This window comes from Loxodonta africana, chromosome 2, assembly GCF_030014295.1.
Source record: "Loxodonta africana isolate mLoxAfr1 chromosome 2, mLoxAfr1.hap2, whole genome shotgun sequence".
In the NCBI taxonomy this organism is placed as follows: Eukaryota; Metazoa; Chordata; class Mammalia; order Proboscidea; family Elephantidae; genus Loxodonta; species Loxodonta africana.
The window spans coordinates 124,115,096-124,134,640 of NC_087343.1; the positions used below are offsets into that span (position 1 = coordinate 124,115,096).

Consider the following 19,545-nt stretch of genomic DNA (forward strand, 5'->3'; position numbering starts at 1 on the left):
TTAGTAAGGAAGTTCAGTAGAGTGAAGTTGACTATGAGCTCTGTAAGGTCAAGGATCATCTGCATGTCATTCTCCATTTTATCTCTAGCTCCTTAGCACATAGTAGAAGGCTCAGATATTTGTTAAATAAATAATTGACATTGGAATAAATTTTTTTTGTTTTACCTTGGAGATTGGTGAAACAATTTTAAAAGATTCATATGTGAAAGTGGCATGGCTAAAGGGCCTTCTTATACTCTGTTGTTGGGGCTCTCAGTTAACACAGTCTTTCCGGGAAGCAGTTTGATATATATTAAAATGGGATCATATATACCCTTTGATTGAGCAATTCCACGTCTAGAAATTTAGCTGAAGATAAAATAGAACATGTATATGGACAGAGAGAGAAAAAGTAACGCAGTTATGGTAAAATGTTAACAATTGGTACTTCTAGGTGAAGGATATATCCAAACCAAAACCAAACCCGTTGCAGTTGAATGTATTATGACTCACAGCGACCCTATAAGATAGAATAGAACTGCCCCATCGGGTTTCCAAGAAGCGGCGGCTGATGGATTCGAACTGCTGATCTTTTGGTTAGCAGGAGAAAGCTCAGCTGAAAACTTAACCACTGTACCACCAGGGCTCAGAAGGGTATATAGATGTTCTTTATACTTATTTGTAGGTTTGAAATTTTTCAAAATAAAAGACGGTAGAAAGAGGGTGATAAAATTTACATATTAGAGTACTGCGGATGCTTTTCAACATTTTTTTAGCGTTGGGATTTACTGTCAAACTGTCCCTTCTTAAGGGCCTAAAATATTTTGTTTATGCCTAAGGCACACCCTTCCCCCTTCAGAATTCACACCGATCATCAGATCTCCTCATTTCCTTCTCTGGGTCACTATTTGAAAAAGTTACACTGCAACACCATGCTTGTCAGAGGGGAGGGAGGGGGAGACACCATCTAGTATGCCAAGCTTCAGTTTCCCAAAGGTAAATAAATGGGTGTTCCAGATTTAGCTAAAACAAGATTTAATATTTATTAAGTGGAGTCATTAACTTAATAAGTATACAAAAAGCATCTATTATGTGCTAGGCACTGGAGAGAGAGAACAGGAAGAATTTGCCATGCCAGCTTTTAAAACTTACTGTAAAGCCAACTGTTACCAAAATAGCATGGAAAAACCAAATCCACTGCCATCCAGGAACACATAGAAATAAACTGATCATTAAAACAAAATAGAGACCGGAAGTAAACCCCAAGATATAAGGGATTTTAATAGTTAACAAATCCCAATTCAGTAGGAAGAGAATAGTTTAATAACAACAGTTAAGTACCAAGTACTTTTCTGAGGTGACATAGCTATTAAAATGGTGAAACCAGGTTTCGTATTTAGCCAGTAAAAACAGACAAATCCTTCAGCTTAGCAGCCTCACTCAGGGAATATATCCCACAGAATTAAAAGCACAGGCATAAGCTACAAGGATGTTTACTGCATTACTGTTTTTAGTGATCAGTTAATTTAGCTCTGAGCTTCCTGGCAGGCTTATTAAAAGAGGAAATACAAGTTGTTCATTGGTAACAGTGACATCTTTGACCAGAGGGCATTAGAGGGTTCAAAAAGTAAATTAGTGTAGAGTTTTAGCCTTGTAGGTATATTGATACATGGGTACATGTAAGCTGAGCTTATGAAAAATGTTCTTGTTTTATAACCAGCTACAGGGATATTTTTATTTAAAAAATAATATCTGCTGAAACACTGTACAGAAATTTTATAGACAATCATTTTGGTGTCAGCCTCTCTGATAGTGTCACCTGGTGTGGTCCCCACCCACCTAATGATACCACTGGCTGGAGAGTAATATGTTCTTGGTTTAACTATGGGTAGATGTTTTATGGTATTAATTAAAGATTTAAATATTTCTTGTGGTTCAGTATGGTGCCTAGGTACTGGGAGACCGAAGAAAGCATACACTGTTTCCATGTCTTACAGTAGCATTTATTTTTGTCTAAGCTATTTGCATGATACTAAATTGTGTAAACGAGGAAGTTTTCTTTAGACGTTTACTTTCGTTACCCTCACCGCTGATACAAGTCCTGAAGAGAGCATTGCCGGTTTTAACTCTGTCTTAATTATCTAGTGCTGCTATAGGAGAAATACCACAAGTAGGTGGCTTTAACAAACAAATTTGTTTTCTAACAATTTAGGAGGCTAGAAGTCTGAATGCAGAGTGCTGGCCCTAGGGGAAGGCTTTTTCTCTCTGGAGGAAGGTCCTTGTCTCTTTGAGCTTCTGCTCCTGGGTGATCTTCTTTGGTTTGGCATCTGCTTTCCTGTATCTCTGCTACTTTCACTTGCTTGTTTGATCTCTTTTATATCTCATAAGAGATTGATTTAAAACGCACTCTACACTAGTCCTGTCTCATTAACACAGCAAAGACAATCCATTCCCAAATGGAATTTTAACCGTAGACATAGAGGCTAGAATTTACAACACATATTATGGGGGGGACCCCTGGTGGCGTAGTAGTTAAGTGCTACTGCCGCTAACCAAAGGCTGCTAACCAAAGGGTCGGCAGTTCAAATCCGCCAGGCACTCCTTGGAAACTCTGTGAGGCAGTTCTACTTTGCCCTATAAGGTCGCTATGAGTCGGAATCAACTCAACAGCGCTGGGTTTGGGTTTTTTGGTTATTACGGGGGGACACAATTCAATCCATTGTCCAGTCTAATTTTATAATTATAGTTTTCCTCCAGTCTTAATTTTCTAGTGAGATTTAATTTATGAATCTTAAGGCTAGAATTGCTCCACCAGTATAAGGCATAACCTGATTTTTCCCTTTGACCTCTAACAAGTTTTCTTTTTTAAAAAAAAAGCTAGAACAGATAGTTTATCTCCAGGAAAGATGTTGCAGAGCCTCCGGTAACCCCTTATTCCAGGATTTGACAACCTTTATCATCATTGCCTGTTTAACCAAAATCCCTGCTGCTCTAAATAAGTTATTTCCCTTGGTTTGTTCTTAGTGAATATAGAACATAGTGTCATGATTATAGAAATTACATCCACTTTTTTCTTCCCACCCCAAAACTTTTTCTTCAGTACAATTTCAACTTTTAACTAACCCAAGTTATTTATAGATACTATTGCTGAAAGCCTCAGTTTTGCCATTTATTGAGGTGTTAATTGAAATATTAATATATTTAGAGCAGAAATGTCGTTTTTTAGGGAATCTAAAACAACAGCAAAGCTGAGGTCAAACTGCCATAAGGATGGACACCAAGGAAGCTGTGTTTGGGACAAAAAGAAATCGAGATAAGGTAGATGCAAAGTAGAGAAAAGCCACTGGACCTGGGGGAGGGGGTGGTAGATCGGAATGGGTTGTTTCGCCTCTAATGGCAAAGAATAGTTCAGATTACTGAAGAGGAAGCTGGGAAAGGCTTCTAGGGAATACTAGGGTTTGGGTTTAAGTACTACCTTTCCTCTGAACCTACAGGTTTTAGCTGACTTTTAGCTAGCAGTGCACTTTAAAAACTGATAAGGTTAAGTATTTCAGTGGGGGTGGGTCCTAATATTCTGGGCTAGTGTTTCCTCTCCGGATAGTTGTGGAAGAACTCTTGGTATTAGTTGATTAAACCATTGCCAAAACCCAACTTCAGCACTAATACCTGTTATTACTTGGCAGTCGAAAGGGAATCTCCGATTGAAGCATTAAACTGACAATCAGTACAGAAAATTTAATCTTTCCTTTCCCCTTGTGATGTAAAGATTGTGTTTTTCTTAATAGCAACATGAACCGTGAAGACCGGAATGTGCTGCGTATGAAAGAACGGGAAAGGCGGAATCAGGAAATTCAGCAGGGCGAGGACGCCTTCCCACCTAGCTCTCCTCTCTTTGCTGAGCCATACAAAGTTGTAAGTTGTCCTTTGTGTGTTTTTTCCCTAGTAACACATTTTTACTTTCAAAATGTTTAGATCTTCAATTTTCTATTAGTATAGAATTCTTAGAACATTTAATAATTTAACCTTTTTTCCGTTATTGTAAATAGAGTATATTTTCTTGAAGTGAACTTTTCATTGGAATATAACATGCATACAGAAAAGTACACAAATGAAGTGTTTATACCTCAAAGAAATTTCACAGTGTGAAAACATACAGTCAATACCCAATCGTGAAATAGAGCATTACCAGCACCCTAGAAGCCCCCTTTCGCCTCCTATGTGGTACCCTGAACTTATAAAAATGTGGTCTGGATTGGCATTCATCTCTGTATTCCAGATCTACCACTAAGCTTGGACAGGCTTGTCACTTTTCTGAGCCTTGAATTAAACTAATATTTTTATAAGTCAATATGCATTATCTGCTGTTTCCTAGGTGGCATTTGGGTATAACACCAATCATTGGTGAATATTTTATGGATGCTTTTGTTACTCCTTATTTCTTGCCGTTTGGGTAGTTTACTAAGTTTCAGTGACTATTATTAGTATGGGGTCCTGGTGGCACAGTGTTTAAGAGCTTGGCTGCTAACCAAAAAGTCGGCAGTTCAAATCCACCAGCCACTCCTTGGAAACCTTGTGGGGCAGTTCTACTCCGTCCCATAGGGTCAGAATCAACTCGACGGCAACAGGTTTGGTTTATTTTTTATTGATTAGTACATTTCAATAAATGAGTCTTTAGTTCTTTTCTCTTATCATAGGGTAAATTCTCTGATTTTCTTTCTAATGTATTTAATGCTTAATTAACAATATCAAGTTTATATTAAAGCATGTTGCCAGAGGTGTTTAATAAATTGAACCAGTTGCTGTTTTTATTAGTGTTGTTGGACTTGATTTGGGATTATATTGAACGTTGAATGATCCCACTTCTGATGACTCTAGTGTGATTTGGTGGCCATAAATGTCTAATATTTGATTTAGCTTTGAATTTTATTCGAATTGTGTTCCTGACAATTTGAAGGCTTGTATTGTGTATAATAGCAATAATACTATGTATTTCAGTAGTAATGACCATCATTGGCTTATATGAAGTTGAAAGTTAGATTTTTTTCTGATGAAATATTAAAAGTACAACATATCTTAAGTTTTACCCCTATAACATTTGCTGTTTATAGAAACCATTTATGGCATCTATTTTTATGAAAGCATTTATTCAGCGCTTTTAAGAATTTTCCAATTTAAAGGCAGCCAAAAAAAATTTTTTTTTATACTGACACAATCATTTTTGTGAGTATAACACAAAACCTGTATTAGAGACTGTCTTAGTTATCTAGTGCTGCTGTAACAGAAATACCACAAGTGCATGGCTTTAACGAACAGAAATTTATTTTTTCACGGCTTAGGAGGCTAGACGTCTAGTTTCAGGACACTGGCTCTAGGGGAAGGTTTTCTTTCTCCGTGGAATCTGGGGGAAGGCCCTTGTTCCTTAGCTCTTTGGTGATCTTCATGTGGTGTGGCATCTGTCTTCCCCCAGTTCTGCTTGCTTGCTAACTTATTTAATCTCTTTTATATATCAGAAGAGATTGACTTAAGACACACCCTGTGCTAATACTGTCTCATTAATATAACACAGAAAACCCATTCCAAAATGGGATTATAACCAGGGCTTCAAATCCTCTTGGTTCAGTTCGAACCCCTGCTGAGAATTTACACTTCTAACAAGTTCCGGGGCAATACTAATGCTGCTAGTTAGGAACCAGTTCTGAGAACCACTAGCAGAGCAGTGGTTCTCAAAATTGATTATAGTAAGAATCACTTGGGGATCTTGTTAAAATGTAAATTCTGATTCAGTGTTTTGGGGGGTAGAAATGCAAATTATCAGCAGGGGTTTGAAGCCTGATTATAACCACAGGTATAGGGGCTAGGGTTTACAACAAGTATTTTTGAGGGACACAGTTCAATCTAGAACAGAGATTAAAGGCATATTGAAAAAACAAGAGTTTTGTCCAGAATCTCAAATCATACTGCTGTTTATTTTGTAATTATAATCTAATGAATTGGATTTGATTCTGATCTTGATATTGCCATAAGTGGCTGTATATGTACCTCTCTTGTTTAATGGGGATAAGACAGATTCTCAGATAATCAAAAGTTGTTATTGATTCATACCAACTGCAAAATGAGTAGTGATGATTCAATCTGAATTCTGCTTTTAATGGGACCAGGAAACTTCCTTTCTTCTGTGTTACACGATTATGAGGGTCCTAGAGCTAGTAGGCGTCTTAAACCCTTTTATGACCCTGGAATAATTGTTTGAAATTTAAAGTATGTACCATTGACTTCAAAAGTTGGAGCATTTTATTGGTCAGAATTAATAGCCAGGATTTAAAATGTTATTACTGATTGGTTTTCTATGCTTAATTTGTTGTTTGGAACTGCTATTAACCTGAGGAATCATAGTAGCAGGAAACAACAAAAAAAAAGGTTGGATATAATTTGTTTCACTAAGTTTTTGTTTCTGTTTTTAACCATAATGTTGAGTTACAAAGAAGGTAGTATTTTCCTAAACAGCCAAATTATGAGTGTTGGCTAATCTTCTGACATGGAACTTAATTACATAAAGGCATAATCTTGATTTTTTTTTTCTGTTTTTCAAAAGACTTTATTGCTGTGCTAGTATGTTTATTGGTGAAATTCAGGTTTTTCCTTTCTAGAGTCTCTTTCTCAGTTGTCTTATAGAATATTTGTATTTTTGCGTGGTTATTCTTAGACACTTCACTTGAACATTTTTCTTTATAAATATATCTGGAGTTTGTTTCCAGATGTTAGCCTCAAGATATGAGGTGAAACTTTCCTTTAAAAAAACTCGTTGTGTTTGAAGTTTGGAGAGTCAGTTTGTAATTGTTTTATTTCTGATTATGCTAATTGTGTAATTTTATTTTACATTTTTTGTAGACTAGCAAAGAAGACAAGTTATCAAGTCGCATTCAGAGTATGCTTGGAAACTACGATGAAATGAAGGATTTCATAGGGGATAGAACTATACCAAAGCTTGTTGCAATTCCCAAGTCTACAGTACCACCAACAGCAGAAGAAAAATCCAACCCCAATTTCTTTGAACAGAGACATGGGAGCTCACATCAGAGTAACAAATGGACTCCAGTAGGACCTGCGCCCAGCACTTCTCAGTCACAGAAACGGTCCTCAGGCTTACAGAGTGGACACAGCAGCCAGCGGACCAGTGCAGGTGGCAGTAGCAGCACCAACAATAGTAGCCAGAGGCATGACCGTGACTCATATAGCAGTAGTGGGAGCAGTAGCCGGAAAAAAGGCCAGCATGGATCAGAACACTCCAAATCACGCTCTTCCAGCCCTGGAAAACCCCAGGCTGTTTCTTCATTAAGCTCCAGTCATTCCAGGTCTCATGGGAATGATCACCATAGCAAGGAACATCAGCGTTCCAAATCACCTCGGGATCCTGATGCAAACTGGGATTCTCCTTCCCGTGTACCTTTTTCAAGTGGACAGCACTCAAATCAATCTTTCCCCCCTTCGTTGATGTCAAAGTCCAGTTCAATGTTACAGAAACCCACTGCCTATGTGCGGCCCATGGATGGACAAGAGTCCATGGAACCAAAGCTGTCCTCTGAGCACTACAGCAGCCAGTCGCATGGCAACAGTATGACTGAGCTGAAGCCCAGCAGCAAAGCACATCTCACCAAGCTAAAAATACCTTCCCAACCACTGGATGTAAGTCACATATTTAGGACTTTTAACATTGTGAATATGTGAAGCAATTTACCATGAAATTATGACTGAACTAAATTGTCTCTTGCTTTACCTTGATAGTAAGAAATGTAAGAGTTTAAATAAAGACTTGTGAGTGACTCCCAAGTGGATCCATAGAGCTGTTTGCTGCTCCTCTTGGGAAGCAGAGAGCCTGTCATTTGCTGTTTTCAAAAATGAAAATGACAAGTCACTTATAAAATAATAGGATGGTGCATGATCCGTCAGTACCTTAGATTTCCTTCTCTTGGTTTGATGGAATAACACGCCAGTAATGCACCTTGTTTTCTTGTTTAAAAAAAGAGTTAAATTCTCTGTTACTTCTCACAGTGACTCTTGAATGGGATGTGGACCGTGGTTCATTGTGGTAAATGTTGGGACTTTCTGTGGCCCGTGGAGATGATGATGTTGTATGGTTTGGATGCTGTGATCCTTTTCTCTGGTTACAGGGTTGAGGCAGCTGCTCCGAATTCATAGTGGTGGTTTGAAATTTAGGGATAATTATAATTGTATACCAAAACAAAAATTTTTTTTTAACGTGATATTCAAAATAACCAAGGAAGCGAGTATTCATTGTGAAATAGCTGAAATCTTTTAGTGTGCAATTAAAAAAAATTTTAAAAAGTAATGTCAGTAGCCAAAAATCATAGCTCAGAATGGTTGGAGGAGAGGTCAGGGTTAGGTAAACTGCTTTTTTGAGAACATTTAAAAGTCTTTCCTGCCTAGGTAAACTCATTGTTAGTGGCATTTGTCATCTAATTAGTCAAAAGAAGAATGAAGTGGTAATCTGTTCTTTCTTCAAACAACATCATCCTTGGAGTTAAGACTTGAGTTCAGACCCCAGTTTTGTAATTCCTGTTTGTGCCATAGAATGATCAACTTAACTTCTGTGCTTTAAGAAATATGTAAAATACCCATCATGTTCCAGAAAAGTAATCTTTCAATAAACTTGGTTTTATTCTGTTTAATTTATGTGAAGTGATGTATCTTGGTATCATACTGTATTTTGAACATAAATAAACTAAAATTTTTTTGGTAAGCTGTTTACCTATAAAATGACATGTAACAAGCTTTTTCTAATTTAAGAAAGATAGAATTTAAAAAAATCTTTGAAAAATATAATTAAGTCCCTCAAGCCACGTACAGTTTGGTGACTGATTTTTTTTAGTGCTTAAAAATTTATATTTTAAGGAAATTAGTCCAAGATTCTAATTAGTGTTCTGATTTGGGAATAGTGAGATCATAAATACTTATTTGTTTTATTTTATTTCTAATAATATTTTTGTATCTGTGCAGCAAATGATAATCTAATAATAAGTGACTGTAATATGTGTTTCTTTTTCTCTTTTTTTTCTTAAGGCTTCTGCTTCTGGTGATGTGAGCTGTGTGGATGAAATTCTTAAAGTAAGTTACCTGTTTGTTTTTCAAAAGTTTCCATCCTTTTTATTTAATTACGATGCTTTGCTATTCTTCTCCCCTCCCCTCTATACTTCTCAAAGGATTTGAAGCAGCAGATTGCTTACATGTGTAACTTGGTTATGTCCATCAAAATCAATAGACTCTGTTCTGCTTACGTTAATACTTAGGTTCTGAATCACTTGGCCTGTTTATTCTTTACATTCAAAGAGCTGTATTTTTTGTTTTTGTTTTTTTTAATAATGCAAATTCTAGTCTTGACAGCTTGCCTTGAAAAGGAGGAGAAACTAAATATAACTGTACTCTCTCAGGTTTATCAGTTAATAATTTGAAATGCTAAAGAACTCGATAGCTATCAGTCAGACCATTACATTGAAAATAGCTTGCTTTGCAAGTCATCTGTACATAGTGGTCAAATCCTACAGTAAAAGATCTCTGAATACTGCTCATTTTGAGTGTTTAATGGAATATATTTTAAATTAACACACGACCAAAGGTTGCATTCCTCTGTTGGAAAAATAGAAAGTTGATTTAATGTCCAGTCAATTAGTGAGTAGCAATGACTGCTTTTTGCTCAATAGAGAAAAGGTACAACTGTTAGTCACGTAATACTTGTATTCTCTTGTTTTTTGTAAGCTCCTGAATTTTTGTGTCAGTAGTTGCATTTCACTGTTAATACTGTTGAAAGACTACCCTGCATTGGCTGCTTCCTCTGTAATCTCTTTGATTCCTTCCTTTAGCCAACTGTATTCTCTCTTTTACCTCCATAATTCTGCTGAGCCTGTTTTTCTAAGGTCACAATCTTGCCCTGCATTCAGAAGCTTCATTTGGGTTCTCATTCTCTTTACCTTCTCCACTATTTTAAAGAGTTTTTACTTTTTTCCTTCTGGAAACGCTGTTCTTCCTTCCTTGGCTATCGTTGTACTTCGTTGTTTTTAATTTCCATCCACCTTTCTTGCCTTTTCTTTGCCTTCTTGGAACTCTTGTGTCCTCTTATTACTTAAGTATGGGTGCATTTCTCTAGCCTCTCTTCTTCTCTTTGACCTGGCTTTTCTTCCATTTCCATGGCTTTATCTGTTAGGCAATCTTCCTCTCCTGTCTTGGCCTCTTTTGGGTTTTATGTCTCCTAATTGCCTTTTACTCAGTTTCCATTTGGATTTCCTGTCGCTTCTTCAGACTCAGCATGTCTAAAGCTATATACTTATCAGACTTCCTTCTATTTGTAGTACCACCCTTCTCCCATGCTTGTAAGTGTAGAATCCTAATTATCTGACTTCTCTCATGTCCCATTTAATCACAAAACTAGTTTAAGACTTTGAAAATTCCTGGAAAATATCTACTCCTTTTTTTCCATTCCTGTCACACTGAGCCTGAATAATGTAAAACACAGTCCTTACTCTGCCCCTCTGCTTTGAGTTTCCCTGCTCATCTGTCTTCTGCATTGCTACCAAATTCTTTGCTGAAATCTCTGTTCTTCATAAATGAGTGTCCTTCTCTGAAATTTTCCGTGTCTCTCTAAAGCCCATAAAAAGTGTAGTGTCCAAATTTAACATTGCATACCTTCCACAGGCCAGTCTTAACCTCTCCCACTATTATCAACCTCTGATCAAACTGGTTTCCCTAAGCCATATGCTTTCCTTCTTTTTTTTTTTTTAACCTCCATAATGTAAACTTTCTTGAGATGTATTTCTCCCTTCTTTTCAGTTATTTCTAGGTCCTGTTTTTCCTTTGCATCTCATAGCATTCATTTTTTAGTTGTCATGTATATAAAAAGTCTAAGGTAGCATATTTCTTTTCCCTGAATCCTCAAAAATGCATGGAATTTTAATATCTGGAAGAAATCTTCAGTTTACTTCTGTTTAATCATTCTTTGAAATCACTGACCATTTATTTTATATGCCCAGGGCTTGGCACATGGCCTTGGTGTAATCAGTGTTCAATTATTTGATGATGGTTGGAGAATTAAATAAATTTTTGTATTGAAAGTATTTTGGTTTTTGAGGTATAAAATACCACGCCTAAGAATCTGGGGTAGATGAATTTTTGTTTCCTCTCCACTTCCCTGTGTGCAGTGTTGAAGGAACTTCAGGTCTGCATCATGAACTAAAAGAAAATAAATTTAATTTTCAAGAATATATATTTATTGTGGAAGAAATTAATTTGTCAATCCAGGGCATACTGATTGCGTATTTACTATGTGCCAAGCATTGGGGATACTGTGATGGTAAGAATGATAGCCCTTGCACCCTTTCAGTGAGCATTCTAGAACGAGATGTAGGAAATAATCAACTATATATTATTATTTCAGGAAGTGAAATAACATCATAAGAGGAGAGAGAGCAATGACAATACTGGCGGCTGTTTTAAGAGGCTCAAGCAGTACAGACTATATCAAGTGCCCTTGTCTGTTCCCACTTATGTCATTCTGTTGCCCAAAGGGAGCAAGTGTTAACTATCTAGAGATTTTTTTTTCATATATAAACATTAAGTTGGATGTAGACTATCGCTTTTGTTTGTTATTTAGCACATATACTGTGAACATAATTTCATATCAGTAAGATTTCTCATTTTAGTGTCTGCTTGGTGTTCCATTGTATGGATGTCTGGTAATTTATTTAGTTGGTCCAGTGTTGTTGGAGACTTAGGTTGTTTCCATTTTTTAAGTGTGAGCCGCTTGAACATGTATTTTTACATAGCTATGTGGGGTAAATTCCTAGAAGCTAGTACCACCTTTAATTTATTGTATTTTCTCAGTCTACCTGATGGCTTACTTTGAACTAAATGCCAGAAATAAAGCACTCCCTCCTATTCTAAGTCAGATACCTCTCTCTCCCCCCTGCTCTCTGGCATACACATTGTGATCTTATCCACTTATCCAGACCCCCACTTGGACATATTTGGTATATGATTAGACAGAAGGCATTGAATGAAACCAGACTTAAGAGTCTTGCCTGTCCGTTATCCTCCTTGTGTGCTTTTAAAATCTCTCTGATTTCCTCCACCTAGCCAAATTTTCCTGTCAGTGAATGGGCTCTATAGCCAGACTTTTTGGCATGAAATTTTGTGTCTGTCACTGTGTGATCATGAATAACCCTGTGCATCAGTTTCATCCTGTATAGAGTGGTATCTACCTCATAATGTCATTGTGAGTATTAAATGAGTAACAGACATGTAAAGCACTTAGCTCAGTGTCTGGCCCATTAAAGGTACAAGATAAATGTTAGCTGCTCTCTTTTTCATTATCCTTTTCCTCCCACTTCCACAGGAAGCTCTTCCTCAGCAGTGCTTTATTAGGTGCCTTGTTATTTGGTTACGAGCCGACTCCTGTAACTATTCACAGGTCTCATCACCCTAACTGTAAGCTCCTTAAAGTCAGGGTGTGTATATTATTTATCTTCTATTACCCTGTAGTGCTTTCCACACAATTGTGCTTAATTAATATTTATTCATTAAATATGTATTACTGTGGAGGAGCAATCATGAAACCAGTATTTATAAAAACAAATCTGGTTTTTAGCTGTATAATTTTTATCCTTGACCTGGTTGAAAACAAATTGTAATAATTACATTTCAGGAGATGACGCATTCATGGCCTCCCCCTCTAACGGCTATTCATACACCATGCAAAACAGAACCTTCCAAATTTCCTTTTCCAACTAAGGTAAGTAAATAAAATGTGTCTTTGGTACTGTAAGAAAATTCTAAATGGCATGACTAAAATCATACGAATTCAAAATTCTGTCTTGCCATTCCCACTTTGTGGGACTATAAATAAGTAAATAGGTAATTGCATATAGTAATAATTGCAAATAAAACAGGGTAATGGTTAGAGGGTGACTTGGATTGACAGGTAATTGAGAAAGATTTGAAGGCAATATGGGGGAGAGACTTAAAAGGCATTGATGTTTGTTGTAAACTATTATGACATTCTAAACTGACGGTGGTAAGGGCTTCTCAATCCTTAGGCTGAGGAATCCCCTTCCAAGGACATAGCAACCATAGTGAAGTTCTGTGGAAAGAATTTCCTCAGACAACAGTTGTAAGTTCATTTAAAATCAGTATATTTATTTTTAATTAACTTCCTTATACAAATAATACAAGAATACATTCTCCTTGTGAAAGTTTGACCAGGACTCCTAATAATAGCCTTCCTCCATTTCTGCCCCCTACTAGAGCTAATTTCCTATGTATTTTTGCAGGTCTTTTTCTATGCATGTATATACATATATATGCGATCATTTACATGTAAGCATCTTCTCATTTATTTCGTTTCTACATAAATATATTGTTGTGTATCTTTAATCAGTCTGCAGTATCTTTTAGAGACCTTTTCATGTTGCTGCATATACAAGTCTCTTGATTCTTTTAACTGCATATGTAGTATAAATGTATCCTAGTTTATTTAGCCATTCGCCTTTAGCATTTAGGTGGGTCACAGTTTTTCATTTCCATAAACATCGCTGTAGTGAGTATATTTGTTCATGCCTTCTTGTGTACATACAAGTTTCCTTAGGGTAAAAAGCAAGATGTAGAGTTGCCAAGTATTGAGTATTTGTTCAGTGTATACCCCGAAATTCCCTTTGTAGTGGTTCTACCAGATGATACTCGCACTTGCGTTACCTGTTATCCCTAACACGCACACCACCATTTGATATTACTAAGTGCCAGTCTTTTGAGTGAAAAGTGGTATTCCATTTTCTGCATTACTTGTGAGGTTCCTCTTTAAACATCTGACATCCATTTGATTTCTGTGTGAATGAATTTGCCTATTCCCTTTGCCCTTTGGGTTGCTTCTTTTACCTGTTGAGTTTTAGGAGGCTTTTGTTTTGTTTTGCTTTATACGTTTTAATTCTGGATTCTAATAATTTCTTACACATAATGCAGCTATATCTCCCAGTTAGAATCTTGTCTTTTAAGTTTTATGGTCTAGAAGATTTTCATATTAATGAACAAAATATATCTTTTCCTTTATAGCTTTTGCTTTTTAATGTCTTGATAAACCTTTCCCTTCCCCAGGATCATAAACATATCCTCTTATTTCCCTTTTAATGTGATTGTGGTTTTATTTTTATGTTTGTCTTTAGTCCAGTTTATTTTCGTGAATGATATGAGGTAGAGATAACAACTTTTTGTCTATACATGTGCCAGTGCCACTTCGTTAATCAACTTCATTCACATATAAAAAATGCATCTGTAATTCATGAACAGTTTGAATTTTGACAGATGGGTACGTTTGTGTAGCCAACACCCTAATCAAGAATTAGAGCTTTTCCATCATATCAATGTTTCTTCCTTTTCCTTTGCAGTGAATATTACCCTACCACAGGCTTCAGGCAACTGTGTTCTGTTCTGCATCATCATAGATTAGTTTTTGCCTTTTCTAGAATTTCTTATAAATGGAATTCGTTTTACATATGGATTCTTTTGCTCAGCGTATGGTTTTGGGATTCTTCTGTGATGTTGGATGTATCAGTAATTTGTTCCTTTTTATTGTTAATATGTGAAATACCAGAATTTGTTTATCGATTTACCTGTTGATTAACATTTTGATTGTTTCTAGATTTAGGCTATTAAGAATAAAGCATCCATAAACATTCATATACAAGTCATTGTGTGGACTTATGTTTTCATTTCTCTTGGGTAAAAAACTGGTTCATATGATAAGAAATAGAATTCCTGGGTCCTATGGTGAATGTGTTAAATTTATAAGAAACTGAAAACTATTTTCCAAAGGGGTTGTCCACCTTTGCCACTTCATTCCCCCAGCAACGTATGATAGTTTCAGTTGCTCTACATCCTTGCCTACCTTGGTATTATCAGTTTATTTAGTTTTAGCCATGCATTTCACTGGGTGTGTAGCGATATCTTATTTTGGTTTTAATTTGTATTTCCCTGATAACTCATAATGTTGAACATCTTTTCATGTGCTTACTGGCCATTCATATACCTTTTGTGAAGTGTCTGTTCAAATATTTTGTCTTTTTTTTCTTTTTTGATGGCCATGATGGTGGGAGAGTTGTTTGTAGTTTTCTTTTCTTGTAACGTTACTGTTTTTTATTATTAGGGTCGTGCTGGCCTTGTGAAAGGAGCCAGGGATGTTTTCCCTTCAACTCTATTTTCTGAAATAGTTTGTGGAACATTAGTATTCTTCTTGAACGTTTACTAGAATTCAGTAGTGAAGCCATCCGTGTTGTAGGGGAAAAAAATCACAAAGTTTAGTGAAGCAAAAAGAAAGTTTTATTTGGCACATATTCAAAAAGACAAATGTGGGAAGCAGACAAGCATGCTGCCAGAGCTAATGTCTGCCTGAATCCGAGGGCGGTTATAGAATCTTCAGTATATATTATCACGAAAATGGGTAGAATCATTGAAAGCTTCACCTTTTCACAGGTTGGCTAGAAACTGTGGTCTTACAATTTGAATTGCCTTTCTTAACAGTCATTGGTACAGGTTTCGGTAACCCTCGGGAGGATCTTCATTGGTCCAGTCCAACAAATTTCTATTCACTAAGTGTTAATAGAAAAAGATGAGTGGAAAGTCTTTTGTGTTCTGTTTGATTGGCTTTATGTGAAAAGTTCCCTAAAGATATTTTTCTTCCCTGAAACATAATTTCTAAGATTGTCCCATCTATTGTCTATCTCAGGGCCAAGTTGATAAGTCCTTAAGAGTCCTTGTGGGCCTAGCTTCAGCTGGTTCACATTCTCTTTGCTCAAGGACAGGGAATAATAATTCCATTATTATTTCCTAAATCAATGGGAAGGATTTCAAATTACAAATTTAATTTCTCTACCAGATACAGAGCTATTCGTATTTTCTATTCCTTCTTGTGTCAGTTTTGGTAATTTGTTAATTTCATTTAAGTAGACAAATTTATTGGCATATTGTTGTTAGCTGCCATAGGATTGGTTCCGATTCACAGCGACCTCATGCACAGCAGAACGAAACATTGCCCAGTCCTGCACCATCCTCACAATCGTTGCTAAGCTTGAGCACATTGTTGTAGCCACTGTATTAATCCATCTCATTGAGGATCTTCCTGTTTTTACTGACCCTCTACTTTACCAAGCCTGATGTCCTTCTCTAGGAACTGGTCTCTCCTGACAACATATCCAAACTATGTGAGACAAGGTCTTGCCATCCTTGCTTCTAAGGAGCATTCTGGCTCTACTTCTTCCAAGACAGATTCGTTCATTCTTTTGGCAGTCCATGGTATATTCAGTATTCTTCACCAGCACCATAACTCAAAGGCGTCAATTCTTTGGTCTTCCTTATCCATTGCTCAGCTTTCACTTGCATAAGAGGTGATTGAAAACACTATGGCTTGCGTCAGGCTCACCTTAGGCGTCAAGGTGACATCTTTGTTTTTTAACAATTTAAAGAGGTCTTTTGCAGCAGATTTGCCCAATGCAGTGCATCATTCTGATTTCCTATGTGACTTTCTTTGATCCATGAGTTATTTATTTAGAAATATACATATTTACTTAAATATACATATTTAGAAGCATATGCTTTTATTTTCAAATGTTTTAGGATTTTTCAGATATCATTTATTACTGTTTTCTCCTTTAATTATGCTCTTGCTAGAGAACACATGGTCTATAACTTCTGTTATTTTAAATTTATTGCAATTTGTTTTCAAGCCCAAAATAAGACCTATCTTGGTGACTGTTCCATATGAACTAGATGTACTATGTTCTGTAAATATAAATTAGATCAAGTTGGTTGAGGGTGTTTGTCTTCTGTATCCTTGACTTTTTGTCTACATGTTCTGTCAGTCATTGAGAGGGAAGTGTTGATATCTTCATTTATGTTTGTAGGTTTTTCAATTTTGTTTCTTATGTATTGAAGCTCTGTCATTGGGTGCTTTAAAAACGGTGCAAGGGCAGTGTCTGTCCTCCTCCAACTCCACAAGGGGTAAGGAGGACAGTATCAAATATGTTTCTCTTCATATGGTCAGATTCTGGACAGTTCATCCCTCGCCATCCAGGCTAGGTCACAATGGGTAGCAGCCTGAGGCGAGAGCTCACACATACCTCCCAGCACTTCAGACAGCCCCTTCACATTCTCATTCCTAGCCCCCTTGGGCTAGGTCAGCAGTTCTACCTGTAAACTTAGGAGTCCACATACAACTGCCTACTTCTGACCAGCCAGCCCTTCCTCTCATTCTCTCATCCCTAGCCCCTGTGGGCTAGTTCAACAGGTGCCAATGGAACATTTTCAAACTCAGCTGTCTCTTCACTGCTGTACTTCCCCCCACTTCCACTCATTGAGCGGACCCAGGAGGTCACCACAAGTGAGCAGACCAAGCTGCCCAGTGGCTGCTCCCTTTAAGTTCCGGTCCTGGAAGGGAGTTCCTTCAGATGGGCACTGACTTTTCCTGCCTGGAATACATCCAATAGCAAACCTCTTGCTCAAAATTCAAAAAGCAAAACACCTACTTTTTTTCAGTAAGTTCTTCCTTCAAATGCAAATATTCTGTTTCTCATGTCTTTTCAAATGCAAAATCTGGGTGGGGCTCAGGTTTTGGACCTAAGCCCTCCCTCTATACACAGGGCTACTGGCTTGAAACAAAAAGCCCCTGTTTCTTTGGGCAAATCCTAGTTCCTCTTTTAGCATATCCAATTAAGTATTAGCTGAAGGTGGAGTTACATCCTCTCTGTGATATATAATACCCAGCATTCATTTCCAGCATACATTTAGGTCCGCTTTACAACATTAGGTGGAAGAAACATTCAGTATCCATAGTACATTCAGGTAAATGCATAATCCTAAACAGAACCCTTTTAAAACATTCCAGTTTAGTCTTCTTACACCTAAACTATCTTCCCATTCATATGCATATGGCCTTGGGCCTCTAGCTGAGTGAAACCTGAAGACTTGGCTTCTTATCAGTCATCCTGCTTATCTGCCCTGGCTTTTGCTCCAGGCCACTCCAGGCAGCCCTTACAGTAACAATCAAGGCCCTTCATTCATTGTCTTACGAAATTCCGTGCTTCCATGAGTCTGGAGCCATTCGAATAAATCCGGCTTATGACACCAACAGTAAAAATGGTTTGGGGGCAATGTCTGACCTCCTCCAACCCCCGAAGGGAGAAGGAGAACCAAGATCAGCAGCCCAAGGCTGATTCCTATGAGGAGGGTGTCAGACATACCTCCCCTCTGCTTCATTTTTACCAACTCTGATGCTAGCCATCTCTCACACAGCCCTCTCTACTTCTGCTCGATTCAATTATTCATTGCAGTGGCCATACAGAACTCACAGACCACAATCAAGATTGTGGCGTTTATTAGGGAAGTAACAGTTACAGTTGAGGCTCAGGAACACTGAGGGTACACTTCTTGCATCAGGACAACCTCTTCCCAACCATGCTCGCAGGCATGCCTCTCCTTGGGCCTAGGCCTCTCCCCAGAGGCACTCAGCTTTCTCTCCCCATGGGCTGGGAAGCCCACCTCACAGTCTCCTGTTGCCAGGTCTCTGCTGCCACCACTTCTCAGTGTTTTCAGGATTGTAGCTCAGTCTTTCTTGGTCTCCTGCTTCCAGGAGCTTCACAGCGCAGGGATCCCGGGTCCAAAGGACACCTTGGTTCCTGGCTGTTCTTCCTTCCTGGTGGTGGGATTCACCTCTCGGCTCTGGAATTGGCACTCTTTTAAGGCAAAACTGACCAGTCGCCTCCGTGGGCCACAGTAGTCTTACTTGCACAGCCCCGTCCAGTCACCTGGGTAGGAGTTATAAGAGCATGGCTAGAAAAGCCACACACAGAAGTAATCAGCTGGACCACAGGTGCATACTCGTTTCGGATTGCTATGTATTTGTGATGAACTGACCTTTTATTTCATTATGAAATGTCAGTCTTTATCTCTGGTAGTTATCTTGTTCTGAAGTCTACTTTGTCTGATATTAATAATAGCTACTCCAGCTTACTTTTGATTATTGTTGATTACCTTTTCCATTCGTTTACTATTAATCTTTCTGTGCCTTTATATTTAAGGTGGGATTCTTGTAGGCAGCATGTAATTGGGTCTTGCTTTTTTATCCAATCTGCCAGTCTCTGGCATCTAATCTTGACGTGTTTAAACAATTTCGTTAAGATGTAATTGTTTATATTGTTGGGTTTTCATAGACTATTTTGCTGTTTTTTTCCCATCAGTTCTTTTTTGTGTCCCCCCCCCCGATTCTTATACATTTAATTATTTTTAAATAATCCATCTTATCTCCTTTATTATTTAATAGCTACACTTCTTTTTTTTATTGCAGTGAAAACACATACACCAAAATATTTGCCAACACAACAACTACCACATTTAGAACTCAGTGACATTGATTACATTTTTCATGCTGTGCTGTGATTATCAATATTCTCACCCCAAATAATCTACCACCATTAATATAAATTCAGTGTCCCCCAAACAAAAACTTTCCCTTTTCCCCTT

The 19,545-nt window shown here is 37.5% G+C and overlaps 1 protein-coding gene across 3 annotated transcripts in view; it reads left to right on the forward strand.

Moving 5' to 3' along the window:
- AFF4 (ALF transcription elongation factor 4) overlaps positions 1–19,545 on the forward strand; it is a 98,188-nt gene that overhangs the window by 25,715 nt on the left and 52,928 nt on the right. For 2 of the 3 annotated variants that reach the window (XM_064275136.1, XM_064275143.1), the window contains exons 2-5: positions 3,765–3,891; positions 6,868–7,662; positions 9,058–9,102; positions 12,689–12,775. In XM_064275136.1, the coding sequence (XP_064131206.1) occupies positions 3,769–3,891; positions 6,868–7,662; positions 9,058–9,102; positions 12,689–12,775 (1,050 nt within the window). In that variant the 5' untranslated portion in view covers positions 3,765–3,768. Of the gene's footprint in view, positions 1–3,205; positions 3,298–3,764; positions 3,892–6,867; positions 7,663–9,057; positions 9,103–12,688; positions 12,776–19,545 lie in introns of all 3 variants that reach the window. The other variant, XM_064275142.1, reaches the window with a different exon arrangement.